Here is a 20,245-nt window from a genome sequence, read left to right as displayed (position 1 = left end):
TGTGAGTGAATATGGGAAGAAGGGCCATGCAGCCATGGAAAACTAATATCACCTCATTCTATTAAGCCCATTCTTATCTGCAATAAAAGGGAAGAGCCATAAAACTGAAATTAGAAAGATGTTAAACTAATTTAAATTATAATTAAAATTTAGTAATGTTAGGGTCTTTAATATAATAAAAAGCCACAAGTGAAGCATGACTTCTGAGTTTAAAAGTACGCTGAAATGCAAGTATTTATCAGTGTAGCTACAGCATTTCCCAGGACTTTCTCAACATCACTCTCTGCCTTTCAAAAGTTCCTTTGACACTAAACTAACCCAGGAGAATAAAGTTAGGAGTTCACAGAGCTGCATCCAGATTCCCCAGTTCAAACAACATACCTGTACCCCAAAGCCACATTCACACCGCTGCTCTTCAGCTTGGGCCAGACAGTATTTTCATCTCCTCTCTAAACCACAGCATGGTTTGGGTTGGATGGGGACTTAAAGATCATCCAGTTCCAACCCCCTGCCCTGGGCAGGGACACCTTCCACTAGAGCAGGTTGCTCCAAGCCCCAATCCAACCTGGCTTTGAACACTGCCAGGGATGGGGCAGTCACAGCTTCTCTGGGCACCCTGTGCCAGTGCCTCAGCACCCTCACAGTGATTAAAGTCTGAGAATCCATCAGTGGCATTTTGTCCAGTACATTTAAAAACAAAAAATAATTAGGATGACTGCCCACGTTGTGAGCATCTCTGATTGCAGCCTCCTTGGGGACCTGCTCCGCCTTCAATGGGAATAGCCTGCAGAAAAGCTCAGGTGGGCTCCGGACAGCCCTGCCCGCTCCGTTCCCTGCCCTCGGCCTCTCTTCTGCAGCGCAGCACCGAGGAGGACCATGGGTGCCGGCAGCTCGGCACTGAGTACCGGCAGCGCTGTGTGAGACTGGACCGGCCCTGCCCCGCCACCGCCCTCCCATGCCGTTACCCCCGCGGTGCCGCCGGGCTGGGCTTGCGGTGCCAAATGGAGCCATACTGGCGGTAGCCCAAGTCGCAGCTCTCCATGCTCAGCCCCACGCTGCCGCTCCCGCGCTCGCCGCCTTTTCTCAGGGCTCCTCCAACGGCCGCCACGCGGGGGGAGGCGCACGCATGGTACAGTCCGCTCCCACTTCACCAATGCAGAGCAGTAGGAAGGAAGTGGTCATTTCCCCCCCAAGATATCAGCCTGAATGGGAGTGGCACCGGCGGCATCGTCACCCGGCAACGGCCGTTCCCCTCCTCCTGGAGGCGGGACTTCCGGCACTGCAGTTGCTACGGCAGCCGAGGGGCAGGGCCGGAAGTGGTGGTGGCGGCTCGGCTGAGTGCGGCAGCGCCACGTCTGGCGCAGGACTCCCCTCCCTGCCTGGGGCGGCGGCGGAAGCAGTGCGGAGGGATCCTCGCTTCTCCCTTTCCCTCAGCGGTCAGTTCGTAGCGAGGCCGCGGCGGCGCTGACAACGGCAGCGACATGTCGGACCTGGGGGACTGGTTCCGGAGCATCCCGCTGATCACCCGCTACTGGTTTGCCGGCTCCATCGCGGTGCCGCTTATCGGCAAGCTTGGCCTCGTCAGCCCCGTCTACCTCTTCCTCTGGTCCGACGCCTTCATCAACCGCTTCCAGGTACGGGCCGCACTACAGCTCCCGGTGTGCCCCGCGGAGCCCGCGCCTCGAGGGAGCCCGGTCCGGGGCGCGCTGGGCATTCTGGGGGTTGTAGTAAGCGGCGGGGCCGGGGCTGCGGTGGGGCCCAGGGGGAATCACCCACCGAGCAGCCCGTTGGTGTCAGCGCGATCATCTCCAGCGGGAACCCGGGTTCCTGCATAACCTACATAGGGCCTGTGGCTGAGCCATGGGTTTAGCTGTGTTCTCTGCCTCTGCAGGCCCCGGACTCCACACCAAGGTGACAGACGGTGGTGCCTGGGCCTGCCCGGGACCGTGGGTGGGAGAAAGAAGGGTTGGGGCCCCTCAGGGGTCCTGTAATTTCTCTCTCGTCTCAATCTGGAGCGTTTTTTCCCCTATGGTTTTAGAGGTCATTGTTTTGGCTGGCACCGGTGGTTGTGCCAAGGCACTTTCCAATCATAAAACCTGTGGTTGTGACTTCAGGTGGCTTGCTCAGCTTCTGCTGTGCGATTGTGAGTCTGAGAACAAGGGTTACAGGCAGATGTGCAAGGGTCCCAAACCAGTGCCTCTGACGCTACTGAGGCAAGACTAAAGAAGAGCATCTTTTGCAGCTTCTTGCTGGGAATTTGAAAATGCTTGTGTGTTTGAGATTGTCAGCCTCTCTGCCTAGCTGTGGTTGACATAAACTAACAGCTGGAGTCCCCAGGTTTCAGATGTGCAGTGTTTCTGGTATGTTAGCAGTATCAAAAGTAGTCACAATCTGGTTATAGTCTTTTTCCTCACACTGAGAGGTTACAGGTGCAGTGTTCTGGTTTGCGGGAGTGTAGGGGGAGAGCACCCATTGGATGAACTGAAAAGTGAAGGAAGAGAAAAGATCCCAGCCTTTAAAAGGATGTTATATGCGTTCATTATATCTTCAGTGAAAAAGGCTGAGGGGGGAATAAAAAAAAGATAGCGCTATCTGTAGTTAGTTTCACATACTGTCCCAAAAATTTATTCCTTCTGAAACTGTGAGGATCCCAGTACTCTATTTGGAAGTGTTGCTGCTTAAAAAGCTCAGTCATAAATGGCCAGATGTGTTCTGCCCTTGCTGCGTGCTGCCATACAGTTTGCTGTGCCCAGTGTTGATAGCTGGGAGACTCTCTAAAGCAGGTGCAACACACCCAGAGCAGTGTGTGCTGTCTGGAATGGAGCACTAAAGGCTATTGTGTGAATTCTTGGCCTCCGTTCAACAGGTAAGGATGGGTTCTGTATGAGTGCTTTTAAAACAGGGTAGCATCCTTGCAAGCCTATCCCTTTTCCACTGCAATAAAGACTCAATACTGAAGATGTGATGGAAGCAATCTGGGAAGTTGCGTCTTAATAGCTTTGCTTGTCAGATGTAAAAAAACCCCGATCAACAAAACAAAAAGCCAGCTGTAAAAGCTGCTGAAGCAGCAATAATTGATACTTGGGCTATTTTAATCTCCTCCTTAGCCTTCCAAGTAATTGATAGTGACTGAGAACAAGAAAGCTATACATATGTGTTCATTCTACAATATATAAATACATCTTTCTCTTTTGATCTGGACAGATCTGGCGGCCGATAACTGCAACTTTCTTCTTCCCAGTGGGACCCGGAACAGGATTTCTTTACTTGGTGAATTTGTATTTCTTGTATCAGTATTCATCACGATTAGAAACAGGTATGTTATCTGTTGAATTGTATGCACATGGAGAACTCTGCCTGGAGTTGATAGAGACTAAGTGATATCAAATAGAGCTTCTGTTGGGAACGTTTGTAGTGATGGGGTTGTGGCTGATTTGGGCAGAGTCATGAAAAAGGTGACTCATCTCTGTGCCCGCTTATGTTGGTCAATGGGAAACTGCTCTGAAAATGGTTTTTCTGTGACTGGCTCCTTCCCTTTGGCAGGGAGCCTGTTCATTTAGGATCTGAACTTGATACTCCTAGAATTGTAGGATGGTTTGGGTTGCAAAGGACCTTAAGATCATATAGTTCCAACCCCACTGCCATGGGCAGGGATGCCTCACATTAGACCATGTCACCCAAGGCTCTGTTTAACCTGGCCTTGAACGCTGACAGGGATGGAGCATTCACTGTTTCCTCGGGCAGCCTGTTTCAGTGCCTCACCACCCTCACAGTAAAGAACTCCTTCCTTATATTTAACCTGAACTTCTGCTGTTTTTAAGTTTAAACCCGTTACCTCTTGTCCTGTCACTACAGTCACTGATGGAGAGTCCTTCTCCTGCACCCTTGTAGGCCCCCTTCAGATACTGGAAGGCTGCTATGAGGTCTCCACGCAGCTTCTCTACTCCAGGCTGAACAGCCCAAACTTTCTCAGCCTTTGTACGGGAGGTGCTCCAGCCCCTGATAATCTTTGTGGCCTCCTCTGGACTTGGTCCAACAGTTCCATGTCCTCTTTATGTTGAAGACAGCAGAACTGCACGAAGCTTCAGTAGGAGGGCCTGGTGCTTTTTGTTGTTGGATTTCAGGAAATGGGTGAGGGAGATTAAAAGATGACATTACCTCTTGTTTTCTTATGACTGATGGCCTTTAACAGAGAAGGATGACAAAGCATATATAACAATGGATATATCCATCTTGAGAAAATAACAATGTCATATTCTCCTTCTTTTAAAAGGATGCTTACTTGTGTTGTTCTATGTGTTATGTGTACGCTCTGTCAAACAGAAATGTGAAAAAGCTAAGGAAATAGATGGATTTTCAGTTAGGGAGAAAAATCAAGAGTGGAAGAAAGGAGACAAGATAATGGTTCATTTCAAAAAAAAGGATTGTTGTTACAAGGTAGCTTTAAAACAGGTTTTATTTTGCATTGCACAGTTCATTAAAGCTAGATAGAATTTTTTTTAGTGGAAGTAAATAATTAAATTACTTGCAAAGCCAAGCTCCTCCTGAAAGCCTTGATGAACAAGAATTTCACTATAGTTCTAATGGTGTTTTAGAACTGATGGTGTAAGTGGAAATGCATTGCACGGTGATGTTTGGGAAGTCCCACCATAGAGAAGAGATCCCTGCTAAGCCTGTCATCCAGACAGCATTGTGGAATCCCATGTAAACTGTAATAGTAACAGTGATAGGGACAAGTGCTGCCAGATTGTATTTGGTTGTTTTCTTAGTTAAAGTAAGTAGTAGTTTAATAGCTAGAAACAGTTCCTCCGTTTCTGCAGTGTATTGTGAACACATGAGGGTGCTGGCAGCTGCTGTGCAAAGCTATGTGTAATAGGAGTTCTCAATTAATATAGGCAAATTATAAGACATCACTGCTTGTACGTATACTTACAAAATGCTCTGGTTGTCTGTGCTGTGGCAGAAGTCTCATGAAAGGAAGTTAGTTCTTTCAGCAGTAAATTGACATTCCTGCTGTACAATGCATCTGGATTTTGAAACTGGGAAGTCAGCTGTGTTGTTGTTTGAATCAGTGCATTTCTTTTATATTATAGTCATTTTTCTGGGTATAAATGAAGTTCTTGATTAGATCAGTCCTCCCCTCTAAAAAAAGGCTTGAATCCTTTTGAGAGTGGGTGATGTATAAGTTGCTGATAATGTGTTCACAGGTGGAAATCAGCTTGGATCTATGGGTCTCTGCCTCCTTTTGTCTGTGAAACTGAGGAAGTGAAACTTCTATTTTCAGGGTTGCACATGGTTTTTGAGCATACACTGGTGTTGCATGCTAGCTTCAAATTTAGCTGTCAAAAATACCCATATGGTTTTGTACTGTGCTTGTGCTTTCTGAACAAGCTGACCTGTAGCTTCCTAAGGCAAAGGAGCTTGATGGGGTTTTGTTTTGTTTCTGTTGGAGCAGAACATAACAAATATCAACAGGGAAAGCAGAATATGCAGCTCACTCCCCAGCAGTATTAGTGATGAGGTTATGAGTCTGCAGCTTGTCCCTGATGACTGGATTATACCCTGGGCCCTATTGAAGGACCTAGTGGGCTAGAGCTCACCTTGCCCTTGTGCTCAGCTTTTTGGCAGTGGGTAGCTCAGTCTTCTTATAAAACTATTGGAAAGTCAACTTAAATAGTTTGTCCAATATTATTTTTAGTAATCTCCTAGGCAATGAGAAGTGAAAAACTTTAAGGGGATAACATTTGCTTTGATTTCTTCCTGTTCTGGAGGAATTCCTGTGCTGAGTCTCTATAGGGTTAGTCAGCTTCCTTTTATTTGTTTGTATTTGTTGCATGGCAATGGTAAGGAAAAACTTCCAGTTTGTGTAGTTCTCCAACTTCAAAACTTTCAAAGAATATTTTTGAAATGTTTTGAGTATTTTTTTTCCTCCTGTCATGTAACTTATGTGGCTGAACTTAAATAATGAAATAACTAAAAGACGAATTTTGGTTTACATAGGCTGAGTTGCTGTAGTTATTCCAAAAAGCTAATAGATTTTTCTTTCTTTAATTTTTGGGAGACATGTGAAATAGCTGTAGAAAGTCAAACAGTGCTAACATTAAGCAGTGGCTTTCTTCCTACGCATTTTGTTTCATTATTAGCACATAATTCAGCTTGTTTGTAGTGCGCTGAGTTTGCCCCGAGTGCTTTGGGTCTGTTTCAGCGGTATTCTCAGGCTTTCCTTGTCTGTGGGGGGGGCTATGTGGCAGTTGGTAGGAGTCTTGCTCAGATGCTGAGGTCCACGGCTGCCCTTTGCCACAGTTTGCAAGACTGAGAGCTTATGATTTTCATGTTTGCAAGGAGCTGTTGGGTGTGTGTGTATGTGTGTTTAACCCTTGTCTCTGCCAGGTCCCAAACTCAACTGGGCATCTAAATGTAATTTCATGAAGTATGACCTGCAAGGAATGTTACTCTGGTTTTTGTCTGTGGGTGTTTTTTATTTCCACTGTCCTGAAAAAATTTGACACACATTTGAAATATGGAGTGAAGCAAACAGTTCAGCTTAGAAGAAGGAACAGAATGATCTGCACGTGTACCCTCCTTGTCATGTACATTAATTTTTCTGGAGTATAAAAACTGTTGTATCTCTTGAGTCTGAGCAGATGATGCAAAGAGGATGCAATTTGCCCAAGTAAAGACTGGTTTTCACATGACTCTATTGTTAAACGTGGTGTCTCTGCCTTTGCTATGCAAGAGTATTTCTTTATTGTGTGCTTCTGACTGGCAGCTTCTTACAAAGGATGGGGTCCAACTCTATTTTGAAGTTCTATGAAGTTAAAACCACTTATCTCCAGAATTAAAATGTATTCTTTTTAAAGTAGAAACACTGTGCACTTAATGCAGTAGGCTGAATATCTTATTTTTTTGGTCTGTAGGTTGTTCTATTTTAAAGCTTTTTAAAATTAAGTAAAAATGATAAACCACAGACTACATGTAAAGGCACAACTGTTATTAGTTGAGCTTTTCTTAGACTCTCTAAAGTAAAAAAATCCTCTTATTTTCTTATCAAGATTTCAGTATCTTTCCTAATAATTCTTTTTATTTACAGGGGCTTTTGATGGAAGGCCAGCAGATTACATGTTCATGCTGCTGTTTAACTGGATCTGCATTGTTGTATCCTTCTGCTCATCATCAAATTTAGAATATTTTGGTTCTCCTCTTTCTGCCTGAAATATGTTCAAAGGCCAGGTTTTAGCAACTAACAGTTTTGTAATGTAGCGAATGTTCACAGGTGAGTTTTTCATCTCTCTGGAAAGGTAGCAAGTGGTTTGCAGGGAGAATACTAATACATGTGCTAATACAAGGATGTGATCTGGGGACTAGAGTTCTTCTTACATAAAGTTCAGCTCATGCAGTGTGGGATTCTGTGGTTGTTCGCTGTGTTCCTTCATTTAACCACTTCTGGGGGTTGCTGCGTGAGCTAAGAGTGAATTTAGTGTGTTTAAGCTGCCCTGTGCAAATAGGTCTGATCTCTGCCATTCCGAGTTGGAAATTCAGTTAGCTTGTGGAGAGACCATTTACCTGCTGGATACAAGTCAGCTGAGTTTGTCAAAGGAGTGCACTGAGCCAGCTTACTGAAGAAACTGGGCTTATTGGTTTAGGACTGTTGGGAAACAGTTTTTCCATGAACTTTGCTGTTTTGCTGAATTTTCTTTTCAGTTTTGGACACCAAAAACTGGGAGTTGTTGACAGACCAGGTTGTGCTTCCATTCAGAGGGACCTTTTGAGGCTGGAGAAATGTGTTGGTCAAGAATCTCGTGAAACTTAGCAAAAGGATGTTGTCCTGTTCCTGGGGAAGAACAGCCTCAGGCACCAGGAGAGACTGGGGGACTGGCACTCTGCAAAGCAACTTGGCAGAAAAGGCCCTGGTGTCATCCTGGACACCAGGTTGACCCTGAGCCAGCAATGTGCCATTGTGGTGAAGGTGGCCACTGGCCTCATAGGCTGTATTAGGCAAAGCATTGCCAGCAGCTTGAGGGAGGTGATTGCTCCTGTCTGTTCAGCCATTGTGAGATGTATGGGGGTGGCTGCATCAAGCTCCAGGTTCCCAAATACAAGAGAGACATGGACATACAGGAGTGAGTCCAGTGAAAAGTCATGAAGGTGATTAAAAGGTTGGGGCATCTGTCACATGAGGAGAAGCTGGGAGAGCTCTGGGGTTGTGCAGCCTGGAGAACAAGAGGCTCCGGGGTGTCTTACCATAGAGTAGTTTGGGTTGGAAGGGGCTTTTAAAAGTCAGTTAGCTCAAACCTCCCACCCCCTGCAGTAAGCAGGAACATCTTCAACTAGATCAGGTTGCTCAGAGCTCCATCCAACCTGGCCTTGAAGGTTTCCAAGTATGGGGCATCTACTACCTCTCTGTAGGTGGTGTTTCACCACCTTCATCATAAAAAAACTTCTTCCTTATATCTAGACTGAATCTGCCTTCTGTTAGTTTGAAGCCATTACCCCTTGTCCTATCACAACAGGCCCTGCTAAAAAGTCTGTCCCGATCTTTCTTGTAAGCCCCCTCAAAGTATTGAAAGGCTGCAATAAGGTGTTCCTGGAGACTTCTCCAGGCTGAACAACCCCAACTCTCTCAGCCTGTCTTCATAGGAGTGGTGTTTCATCCTGCTGATGCTTTTTGTGTCCCTCCTCTGGATCAGCTCCAACAGGTCCATGTTTTTCCTGCGCTGAGTACTCCAGAGCTGGATGCAGTACTCCATGTGAATAAATACCTAATGGGGGAGGAAGTAAAGGACATGGAACCAGGCTTCTCTCACTGGTGCTCAGTGGTGGGACATGAGAGAACCAGCACAAAATGAAGCTCTGAAAAATCTGTTTAAATGTGAGGAAAGCCGTTTTTACTGAAAGGACAGTCTAGCACTGGCATGGGTTGTCAAGAGATGTGGGACCTCCATCCTTGGAGATGCTCCCATTCTGTGCTGTTGCCACTTCCTTGTAGCAATTTGTGGTGGCTCAGCATGTGGAAAAAAGGGAGTGGTGACATCCGTGTGAACTGGATAGAGCCAGGAGAGCTAGCCTGTAGAAATGCTGTTGCCTTTATCAATAGATTAACTATCTCCAATTGCATTCCACTGTATGGAGGGAATTGCTGCTCCTGCTAGTCCTGTTGAACCACAGCAGTAACCAGGCAATTACATGTGTTTAGTTATGTTAAGAGAACTACCAGCTGCATTGTGATTGCAGGCTGTTGCCTGTGAGCTATTAGGTGAATCTGGTTGTGACTTCACTTTCAAAGTGGTCATTTAAAAGCTTCCAGTTGCTTGTTTCCTATATGATTTAAGGAGCAACCTGGAAACATGATCTGGGAAAATGCTTGATGCTATTTTCTATGCATTCATGAACTGTTAAAAGCATTCTGATCATAGCAAAATTCTTCAGCAGTTGTTTCTGCTCAACAGTTACTACAGCAAGTAGATCTTTTGGGTTCCAAGGTAGCAGAGTACTATTAAAAGCCTTCAAATTATTTTTTTTCCCTGTGACTCAGTGTCAGTATATTGGTATTTTTTAATGATCTGGTATTTAGTTAGAAAACCAACACTTTAGTCTTTAAAAAAAAACTAATGAAAGAATCCATCTGTTGAACTTGTAACATGCTTTTATGGACTGATTGAGTTTGTAGTTAGCCATTTTCATCAGGGAGGAAAGGCCAGTCCATCAAACCCTTGGGGTAATGAGTTGAGGAGGTAGCTTGAAAAGCTACTGAAAAGCAGTTACTGAAACTAAGTGTGTAAATCTGTAGATCACTGGAGGTTTTTAGTTTTTTCCAATGGTTAACTTAATATTACACAGTTTTGCTTTTAGACATTAAAGGTTTTTGCATGTGTGTTCAGTGCGTGTGTGCAGCTTTGTTTTGTTCTAGTTTATCAGGTTTTACTGCATTTTCCTCAATGGTGCAACGATAGATAACTGGCTTGGCAATGGATATGCAGGTAAGTGTGGTTTAGTTTCTTACATAATAAGCTTATAGAACTTTCTGACTGCGCTTAATGACTTTATAGAGAGCGTTATTGACATAACTGTGGGATATAGTTAAGCTGGGCTGGTTTAGTTTGTATCAAAACAGACTGCTATGTGTGTATTGTTAGGTTTTAAGTTTGGGTCAGCCTCAGCTGGCATTACAAGCCTGTATCTGACTCTGCCATTCCTAACTTAGTTCGGGAGTCAAGGAGCGAATACTGGCTCTTTGTGCAGTCAGGAAGTGTTCAGTCTTTTACTAAAATGGACACAAGATGTCACCTATGCTCTGTTTCTTCTGTTGAATCTGCATTCTTCTTTTTTATCTAAAAATGATTCTTGGGTTCATTAGTCTTAAATTTCGTGTGCCTTTTACTTGCCAACAGAAGATCTTTTGGGGGAAAAAATGCAGCTTCAGATTCAGATCAGAACTGTGAAGTGCAAAATCCTCACAAGAATGATTAAAATACTAGTCTAAAGAACCAGTTTCTGTAAGCTAGTTCTTATCTCCTCAGATATTAAGGGGAAAATGGATGAGTGTTTCTTGGACACAACAGAGTATCAGATAACTGCATGTCTTCAGCCTGCCTCTGCTGTTCTCTCCTCATGTCATTCTGTCCCTGTCACTCAAAGCCTGCACTAATATCTCTAATATTCTGTACGAAATTATCTTAGAATTTATTAGTTCACTTCTCAGGCTCTCCTGGTAGACAGAAATAGTGATTGTGCTCTGCAGTCAACGCTGAACTCTGTTAAGGGCTGTTCATAAATTTACTTTAACCTTTTCTGCTGTGGGGAAGATGACAAAAAATTCTTTAAAAGCATTCTGAAGCCACCCATGTGTTGCATGAATTTTAGACTGATTGTATTGATGTGTAGTTTTTATAAAGGTACTTAAAATGGTTTTATATCTGCCTAAAAGAGAATTAGCTGATTTATGTGCAGATGTGTTTTTCTTCCAGATAAGGGTTTTTTCCTTGTGTTGAGCAGCTTGCTTGAAAGTGAGAAGGTAGAATAGGATAGCTTGGCCTCTGTTCCCATCTCTAATACTTTAAGAAATCAGATATTACTTTCTTTTTCTAGTAAAATAAAAATGGTTTAAATAAAGACCGAAGGTGCTTGTGTGATGAGTCAGGCTGTTGGTGCACTGTAGGGCGTGGGGAGAGCTGGACTGGTGCCTGTGTGCTGGCTTTAACATGAAACCTGTTGAATAGTGGCACCCCTGAAGGGATGACTTTTAACCTCTCTTCCAAACACATCAGCTGGCTCATAGCATTAAACCAGTTCACAGAAATGTTGCTAGCACAGTCTTATCTTCAGTTCAGAAATCAGCAGATAGTTTAAATAGTGCTTTATGTTTGTTTCACTATAAATAGCCCATCAGCTAATGCATAGTCACAGGAAGGAGGTATTTGAAAAGGTCTCATGTCCTGGCATGGAGCATGGGTTAACTCCAAGCTCTTCCAAGGTGGCTTTGCCAAGGCAGGCTGCAGTACTCTGAAGTGGCGATTTACTCATGCAACTTCCCTCTGTGGTGCCCTGAGGGGGACATAGCTGGCAATTTGGTGGAGTAGGACTTCATCTGGTGTATTAGCTTAGCCCCAGATGAGTGTGTTTGGGTTAGTGCCCTAGGTTGTGACGGAAAGGATTGTGGCACAGGCACATCACTGACTCTGGTGTAGGTATGCTATCAAGCAGCTGAGAGCAGAGTTTTCCACAGCTGCTCTTTCACTGGGTGCAAGTTGGAGCCCTTTGCTTTGGCATGGTCTTGCAAAAGAGAATGACCAAGTAGGTTCTTCTGCTTAACTTTCTCGATACCTTTTGAACAGATCCATGACACATGATGGCAGAGATTCTGGGGCAGTCTTTAAAGCTTTTGCTGATGTATCATGCTTATAAGTCATTTTGAAGCTTATAGCTTCCGCTGCCTGTTTAAGTTTCTCAGGCTTCTGTGAAAGTAATGGTAACTTTTTGCCTTGTTTTTGACATTGTAGTTGCTGATGATTCCACTCATCATGTCAGTACTTTATGTGTGGGCCCAGCTGAACAGAGACATGATTGTATCATTTTGGTTTGGAACAAGATTTAAGGTACGTCACACAGGATATTGGAAAGGTTTCTGCCCAGAAGATGCACATGAAGATGAGGAGTAAAACATTTGTATTTTCTCTTATTAAAGATGTCCCATGCTTTCACATAGCTATATACTCCTTGAGATGCAACAAAGACGAAATTTCTTCATGGTCTTCCATACAGTGGCTTTACTGAAAGATGTCCTGACAACTGACATTCAGTCTGAAAAGAGGCGAAAAAATTCCTGATAAATATTCAACTGGATAAAAGCTGAATATAGTGACACCAAAGTGACAAAATGTTGATCCTTTAAATTGTTCCTGTGCAACCTCATCTATTTCTGCCAGATCTTCCAGTGAAGTCTTTTGATCGTTGTTTCCAGACCTTCTTAAAATCAGAAATGTTAGGACTTTGAGATGTAAGTGTGCTGTGGAACACAGAGTGCCAAAGAGGCATGTGCTTAAAATGTTTAAATGAGTGATATTTGTCTGAAAATGTTAATGGTGGCTTAGTTTGGAGTATCCTACCTTGTTAGATAGAACCTGCTTAAGTTAATATAAGGGTTTGTGTAATGCCTATAACATTGAGATGATGATTACACTTCTTAGTGCAGTGGGAAGTTGAGCAGGTTTATATCCTTAACTTGTACTTACAACTTCTCTGTCTTCATTACTTTCTTTTTCAGGCCTGTTACCTTCCATGGGTTATTCTGGGATTCAACTATATCATTGGTGGATCGTACGTATTTACTTATATGGCCAATTTGAAGTTATAAAAGCTTTTATGGCTGTTGAACTTATTGCTGAATTTAGAAGTGATATTAAAATAGGAGGCTTAAAGCTGTATAATCTGACAATGCTTAGTGTAACATGGTGGTCATTTAAGATAAAAGCAAAGAGGAGATATGCATGTGAGAACTACAGAATGTAGGTGAGGGGAAAGTAATAAAAATTTGGTTTATTTTCTAGTAAATCTGTGCATTAGGCCTTTTTCTTATTAAAAGAGTACTGGACAGTAAAGAGAGATGTCACCTTGTATGAGCAGCCATCATTACTAGTTTTAGAAACAAATTTAGCTTGACTCTGATAGTGCTGTTACTACTTTTCCTCACAGCCTTGCCCAACATGATGTTTTTATCAGCTTGTGAAGTAAGGAAAAATGGCAACAGGGTGCCATATTAGCACCTGCTGAATTCATTGTTCTGTCTTGGGTTTCTTGGACTAAACTCCATGATGCGCAAATCCCCTCTGTGCACGGTCTTTCTTATTGGTGCCCTCAACTGGTTTGGGCCTCTTGGTGCTGCTGTAACACAATTAGTGACAATAACAAGTTGTGTGGTTGATTTATAAAAGGAGGAGATAGTACAGCAAAACCAAATTCCCTTTTCTGGCTGTGCCTCCTACTGACTCATCTGTCACTTGAGAAAACTGCTTGCTGTTAGATACCTACTGTTTCTATGCATGACAGAAGATACTCAAGGGCCTCCATTCAGCAGTGTTTTTGCAGAATTGGGAACAAAACAGTTCAGTACAGCAGGAGACAGGTTGTCCAGTGAAAACAGCAGTAACTTCTCAAGCTCAACAGACTATTATTTGAGACACTAATAGCTGTACGGTCTAATTCCTTGGTGTAAACAAGTATTTAATTGCATTTTCAGTGCAGACTGTAGAGAAGGCTTGGAGGGGAGGGTGGAACAGCCTGTGGATGTGTTGGCACAGAAGGTTGGCCCTTCTTTAGAAGTGGCTGTAAAATGCTGAGGAAGGGAAATTTTCAGCAATGCCCATGGCAGGTGAACAGTAGTAACTGGCAGAAGATGGGCACTCATTTATTTTCAGAGAAGACAATTTGTGAAACAGTTCTTTTTCTTTTGCCTTGCAGAGTCATCAATGAGCTGATAGGAAATCTGGTTGGACATTTGTATTTCTTCTTAATGTTTAAATATCCAATGGATTTGGGAGGAAGGAATTTTCTGTCCACACCTCAGTTCCTGTAAGCTGGCTTTATTCTATAGCTCACTGTTTCTTTGGTCCAGTTTTCTGTATTGTTCATCAGACATATTTGCTGGGATTGTAAGGTGTGATATACTTTGCTAAATCAGCCTGCTTCAGACAGTCATATTGACTATGCTGCTGAGTCGTGAAAAATGTTGAGTTTCTTGTAAATGGCCCATGTGTGAGTTCTTTGTTACCTCTATGGATGTCTTGTGTCCTTTTACTCTCACTCTTTAGAGTGGGTAAAGTCATAGTTCTGCTTTTGAATTGAGCTGTAGTAAAGTGAACTCCCTAACAATTATCAGATACTACTGTAAAAACCCAGTTTTCTCCTGTCAATGATCTTTTATCTGTATTTCCATGTATCATTACAGTAGCTACCAGTTCAGCAACCTGTAACAATAACACGAGTCAGTTGTAGACTTGTTCAGGTCTAAAATACGTATTCTGTTTTGCAGTTCTTACCAGTCACCTTGACTGAGACTGCTTGTCTTGGTTTCTGAAGTGCTTTTTTACTCTTCTGGCATTTAAGTACTACATCAGAAACCGAAGTTTGTAGCTTCAGTTGCCCTTTTGGGTTGTAAATATTCCTTCTGTACCAAACTTTAGATAGCAATTCAGTTAACCCTTTTTATAATATAAACAGGTAGTTTATGTTATAGAAGATGCAAACTTGAATTACAGTTATACTTTCTGTACAAGTTGTAGTGAGTAAGCAAACTTCATGTTTGAGTTTTCAAGCCCTTCTGGTAAACCTCATTTTCCATAAGGATTAAAAGACAAAATGATTTTTTGAAATGTCTTTCAAGGTAATAACAGCTCTGAACCTGCCATCAATCTTGTTAGTGATGTGCAGTTTTCTTGATTCCTCATAGGTGTATTTAATTTTTCTCTGTATTTGAGAAGCAGGAACAGAAGTACTGCAAATATCTTTACAAACGGATAAATTCTGCCTTCGCACTCTAATGTTTTGTTAAAAAGATGCTGTGATGAATTACAGATACATTTAATACAATAATGAACAACTTTTTCTATACAGGAATATTTTCTTGTATAAAGGAATCTGGGTTTTATGTGTGAGCTGCAGATTTTAGTGGTCAAATTCAGCAAGGGATTTGCAGGAGTTTGGTGTATTGTAGAGCTGAAATGACTGAAATGAAATGGATCCATTGGTGGCATCCCTTGCAAAATGCAAAAGCTGTATGTTAGATCACTCTGGTTTTTCCCTTATGTTTGGATTATTCTATCTGACCGTATCCCAGAGATGGAAGTTCCCCACAATTCTCATTTCTCATTGTGCCTGAGGGCTTAGATTTGGCAAGAATTCTGTGGAGAATTAAACTATGAAAAGCCAGTATTATTGTGAAGTCTAGCAGCTCAAAGGAAGTGCATGCAAAAGTAGCTTGGCATTAACCCCGAAGGTACATTTGTTTCTCAAACTCTCTCCTCTTCTGGCTTGTCCTAGGTATCGCTGGCTGCCAAATAGGAGAGGAGGAGTGTCAGGGTTTGGTGTCCCACCTGCTAGCATGAGAAGAGCTGCAGAAGATCAGCAGGGTGGTGGAAGACACAACTGGGGCCAAGGTTTCCGGCTAGGTGACCAGTGAAGAACTCCTGCCCCTGGAAAACAGCAACTCTTCAGTTTTAATTGGACGTAGAACCAACCCTTCCTGGTGCAGAGCATGCTTAACGACTGAGCTCTCTGTAGTACTGTTGGATTTAACTGCTTAAAAAGAATGTTTCTGGTTCAAGAGAAAATAAAAAACTCCAGAAGGGAAAAATGTAGATCTTACTCCAGGTTAGCCAGTAGTGTCCAATTTGATTCTGCCATTAAAAAAAGCCTTCTTTATACAGTATTGTCTGTGTGTCACAACAGACATCCATTATGCCATCTTATTCCGTGATGGGATGGAACAAGCTGATGTTATGTCTCACCTGGTATATTGAAAACTTTGTTGACTGGTAGGGTAAGAATCCAATGTGAGGCAGATGGTTCAAACTAACCCCTGAGTTTAGGAGGCTGACTTTTTCCATACCTATACTGGAGTCCCAGGGTCTTTGGAAATATTATTTAAGTGATATCTTCTGCATTCATAAAGCAAAGTACTAATGTTTCGTTTCCATTGTTAGGCTGTGTTTTGAGGGGAATCTTTTTTCTTGCTATGCTGTCCTACTTGCCACAGCATGGGCTGGGCAAGATTAAAGACAAGAGGGCTTTCATTTGAAATGGCAATAACATATTAACAGGACTGAAATCTCTGAACTCTTCATGGCATATTATAAGGCTTGCTCTGTTCACAATGAAGTTAGCTGGCTTTTTTTTTTCCCTAAGATCTGTGAATTGTTGGCTTCAAGGTTTCTATTTTAATTGCAAAATTGGGTAGCACAAATACTACTTAAGCTAGAAAATGTAACATATCATTGTGGTTAATGTAAAGGGTACGGACTGCAGCATTATGTTTGTTATCTGAATCTTCAACTTTATAGAATCATAGAATCATAGGATAGTTAGGGTTAGAAAGGACCTTGAGATCATCTAGTTCCAACCCCCCTGCCATGGGCAGGGACACCCCACACTAAACCATGTCACCCAAGGCCTCATCCAACCTGGCCTTGAACACCGCCAAGGATGGAGCATTCACAACCTCCCTGGGCAACTTTCTCTTAAAAGCTTTAAGATATCAAAGAATCAAAGCTGGAAATAATTTTTTCCAGGGTCAAGATACAGTAGAACAGTTTTTTTACTTCAGGACTCTTTCATTGTCAAATAAGACATCACATACACTGTTTATTACTTTTTGTGAAACATTTTGACATGGAAAAGGGAATGATTCTGTACAGAGTAGTTTTCCTCATAGTAGGTTCCATGGGCAGAGCACAGGGTGAAGTTCCAGGAAGCTGCAAGGCGAGGTTGTTACTGACTGACTGCATGGACTTGAGCAAACTTCTTACTTATCTCAGTTCTCTCAGCTGTAAGGAGGACTCATGCGTGTCTCATGGCATTCTTAAAGGTAGCTGTCTTCAACTCCCCTAGGTGGGAGCTGCTAGTGAGCAAGGAAAGGCTTGGGTTCACATAAATGACAACACTGAAGCCAGGAACACAATTACTCTGAGCTTAACCAAGACTTCTGAGTTGGAATATAGTTGGTTACTTTTTGGTTTATAGTTGCAGGAAGAAGAGCACTCTCACTAGGATGAGATTCAAATCTCTGACCGCATTTCCCTTTAGCATTGTCTTTTTACTGGGTAGGTGGAGCACAGAAAGCTGTTCTGCCCCAGCTTAGGTGTCTCAGGTATCTGTAAGTAGGTGAAGTGAATCTGGGCCAAAACATTTTTATTACTGCTTTATTTCTTCAGTAAACCTGGGTTCTGAAGGTTTAAGAACTTGTCAATGCTATATGATATGGAACTGAGTGAAAAGCAAGCAGTTGGCCTGAAAGTTTTTAGCTGGCTTGTCTGAAAAAAATGCATGCTCCATTTCTTTATAGCAGCTCAAGGTTTTGATTCAGCTTCTCAAAAAGTGTAGAAGGCTGGTAATGATCACATTATGTGCTTAGGTTTTACAGAAACCTGGAGTTCAGATCTTGCCTGCCAGTTTTGTCTGTTCAGTGATGAGTTTTAACAATGCTCCTGTCCCTACATAAAATGTAGGCAGAAGAGAGGACTCCACAGTGTTGTAAATACTCATCTATTATTGACTGACAGCTGTCATTTGATGCTCAAAGTGCAAAGTTTGGGAACCTTCGTTTGTATAGGAGTCATGATACAGCTGGTTATTTTAGTCATAGTAATATCACTGTCTCCAAAGCATTTGTTTTCATTTTGAGTCAGGACCTAACTGTTACATGAAGATGCAATAGTTTGTTACTCAGCTAAACCCCTGACACACTCAAATTGCAGAACACCTTTGTAGAGAAGGCCAGAGGGAATGTTTGATTGGGAGGAAGCATGGCAAAAGTCATTGTCCAGGCCCAGTGCACTGTTCTGGCTCTTGCTTTCTAGCACATCCTGGTTCCCTAAATTAAGAGAAAATGTTTTGCAAGGAAAGTAGACTTCTGATAAGTCTTGATTAGCTTTTGAGCCGCTTCAGGTCAATTCACATTGGTTTATGGAAAATTCACTTTGGAATTCCATATTACGAGTTTGGTTCATTTGTTTCTCACTTGTCACTTGATCTGAAGCACTCTTCATCCTCCAGTGTATGCTGACAATGATGGTCTCTTGTTAAATGAGTACCTCCTTTCTTCTTTTGTACAGATAATTTCCCTTTTTGTAATCAATTTTTGTTGGCAAAGTTTTAAATTAAAGTTTTAATCTCTGTTGCAGTCTCTTTCACTAAATCATATTTCAGCTGAAGTCAAGCCTTGTGATCTTCGTGTCTCTGGGGAGTTCCTGGCAGCTGCACTGTGACACCACCTCCTGCTGTTGAGAAAAGTACTCAAGAAAATGACCTGCTTTTGGGTGGGAGCATTGTCTTCTCTGATCAGTTGCAAAATTATAAAGGCATTTTCTTTGTCTCTGTTTTATCACCATGAGTTTTGGCAGTCTGTGTCCTTCCTGGGCTTTTTACATTTTACAGCTTTTTTTGTACACTTGATTATTCGTCCTTTATTGTCCCCTGGGAGGAAACGTCCTTCTACTCACCTCCGGACTTTGTGGAATTGATAGAGATCACTCGCTTTTCCTGGCGTAAGCTTGGTATTCTGCAGTATGCTCTCGCTGTCCAGCCAGATATGCACAGCTGCTAGAATTCTTTTTGAGGCTCTTGGCTGATTTGGAGACACATTGAGCATCCTCTGAATGACTCTTTTGGTACTCATTGTTCATCTGACTCCAGTTGTCCAGTGTAATACCATAGAGTCACCAAAAAGAGATTGTGGACTTCCTCTTCTTGAACTGGAATGTCTTGGTCCATATTAAGTACACCAGACAGAACAGTGTGGCATGTATGTGCCTTTCAGTTTTGATCCAGCTGCATAGAGTCAGCAGAAGAGCCAGGAATATGAAATCAAATGCTTCTAAAATGCTTCGTCTCTCATTCTTATCGCTCTGTCTTGGCGACAGCTCAACTCAACTCAACTTGGTAATGTTGTGTTGCCAGTGACTTCATGAGAAATGGAACCTGTTGCTTCATTCTGTCATCTAATTGTCACACTGGGAAAACTGAGAGGCTTTAATTTGAAGAAATGCATATTGTTTGAAATATAAGTTTCCTTCTGTGTTTATGTATCACTGGGTACCTTATCGGGGTGGGGGGAAAGCTGCTTTGCCCTGATGGTTAAGGTAGTGAGCTAGAGAGGTGCACACTAATTTACAGTCTGAAGCCTCTGCTATAACAAGTCACCTAATGGCTTTGTAATCCTCTTCTGTATCCATAAAATGAAGATGATTCATAGTCTCCCTTGTTCCGCGCTAGGCTTAGGATGATGGATTAATTTGTACTTGCTGTAGTATGGTAGAGCACTAATTTTGGTGAAGGTGTTCTTCACCTGTAGTAGTAAATGGCTTTTCTTGTTTTGTGCTTCCCTAGATTCTTATTTTGCCATGGATGATAGTAACAGTGTGACTTGAAATTCAAAATTGAGTCTGTTGTCATGATTTTGTTAAGTTAAATGTGTAATGTGTGCATATTAAGCAGGAGTACTTACATCTAAAAGGTAATATGTTGTTTTCTAGAATTGAAAAGATGAAAATGTTTCAGCTGCTTGTATTTTTCAAGCACACTTTGGTCGGTGGAAGGAATTCTCTTCACAGCAGTGGCTCACCCTTTTATCATCTGGAACATGATCTAGGAGGAGAGATTACAGCACTTGTGAGCAAAAGTTACATAAAAGGAGCAGTAACTGTGGGATGCTGGCAAGGCCTCTGCAGAATCTTCTTGATGTTGGAGGGGAAGAAGTGATGATGAAACCTTAACTGGTGCCTGAAGGTGGTTTGGGTTTTTTGTTTTGTTCCCTCTCTCAAGGACAAAGCTCTTGCGAAATGCCATTAGAGCTCACATCAGCTCTGAAGGCCAGGTTTCTCTGCATTACTAACCAGCCGTAAGTGTACCGTGATGAAGACCGTGGCAACTGGAGGCAGAGTTTAAATCCAAACCACCACAAGCAGTTTTCTTTCATCTGAATGTTTACATTTATTTCTTAAAAGAGATGTGTGCATTTACTCCCTGGACCAGCCATGGA

General features: G+C 42.5%; 2 protein-coding genes across 3 annotated transcripts in view; one reads left to right on the top strand and one right to left on the bottom strand.

The window, feature by feature from the left end:
• Positions 1-1,321, bottom strand: part of TBC1D31 (TBC1 domain family member 31) — a 25,789-nt gene extending 24,468 nt beyond the window's left edge. For both annotated transcript variants that reach the window (XM_080611307.1, XM_080611308.1), the window contains exon 1: positions 966-1,321. In XM_080611307.1, coding sequence (XP_080467433.1) covers positions 966-1,042 — 77 coding nt within the window. In that variant the 5' untranslated portion in view covers positions 1,043-1,321. The remainder of the gene's footprint in view (positions 1-965) is intronic.
• DERL1 (derlin 1) lies at positions 1,315-20,245 on the top strand. The gene is made up of 8 exons (XM_080611310.1): positions 1,315-1,634; positions 3,205-3,316; positions 7,091-7,155; positions 9,951-9,977; positions 11,997-12,092; positions 12,761-12,813; positions 13,954-14,064; positions 15,532-20,245. The coding sequence occupies exons 1-8, from the start codon at positions 1,482-1,484 to the stop codon at positions 15,668-15,670; spliced, it is 756 nt and encodes a 251-aa protein (XP_080467436.1). The 5' UTR covers positions 1,315-1,481; the 3' UTR covers positions 15,671-20,245.

Source organism: Psittacula echo, assembly GCF_963264785.1.
Source record: "Psittacula echo genome assembly, chromosome: 2".
In the NCBI taxonomy this organism is placed as follows: Eukaryota; Metazoa; Chordata; class Aves; order Psittaciformes; family Psittacidae; genus Psittacula; species Psittacula echo.
This window is presented reverse-complemented; position numbering and strand designations above follow the sequence as displayed.

Excerpts from the sequence above, each read along its gene's own strand:
- DERL1 (XM_080611310.1), top strand. The coding sequence starts at position 1,482 with ATGTCGGACCTGGGGGACTGGTTCCGGAGCATCCCGCTGATCACCCGC. Across the intron at positions 1,635-3,204 it reads CCTTCATCAACCGCTTCCAG|ATCTGGCGGCCGATAACTGC; the intron begins GTACGGGCCGCA and ends TGATCTGGACAG. Across the intron at positions 14,065-15,531 it reads CTGTCCACACCTCAGTTCCT|GTATCGCTGGCTGCCAAATA; the intron begins GTAAGCTGGCTT and ends GGCTTGTCCTAG.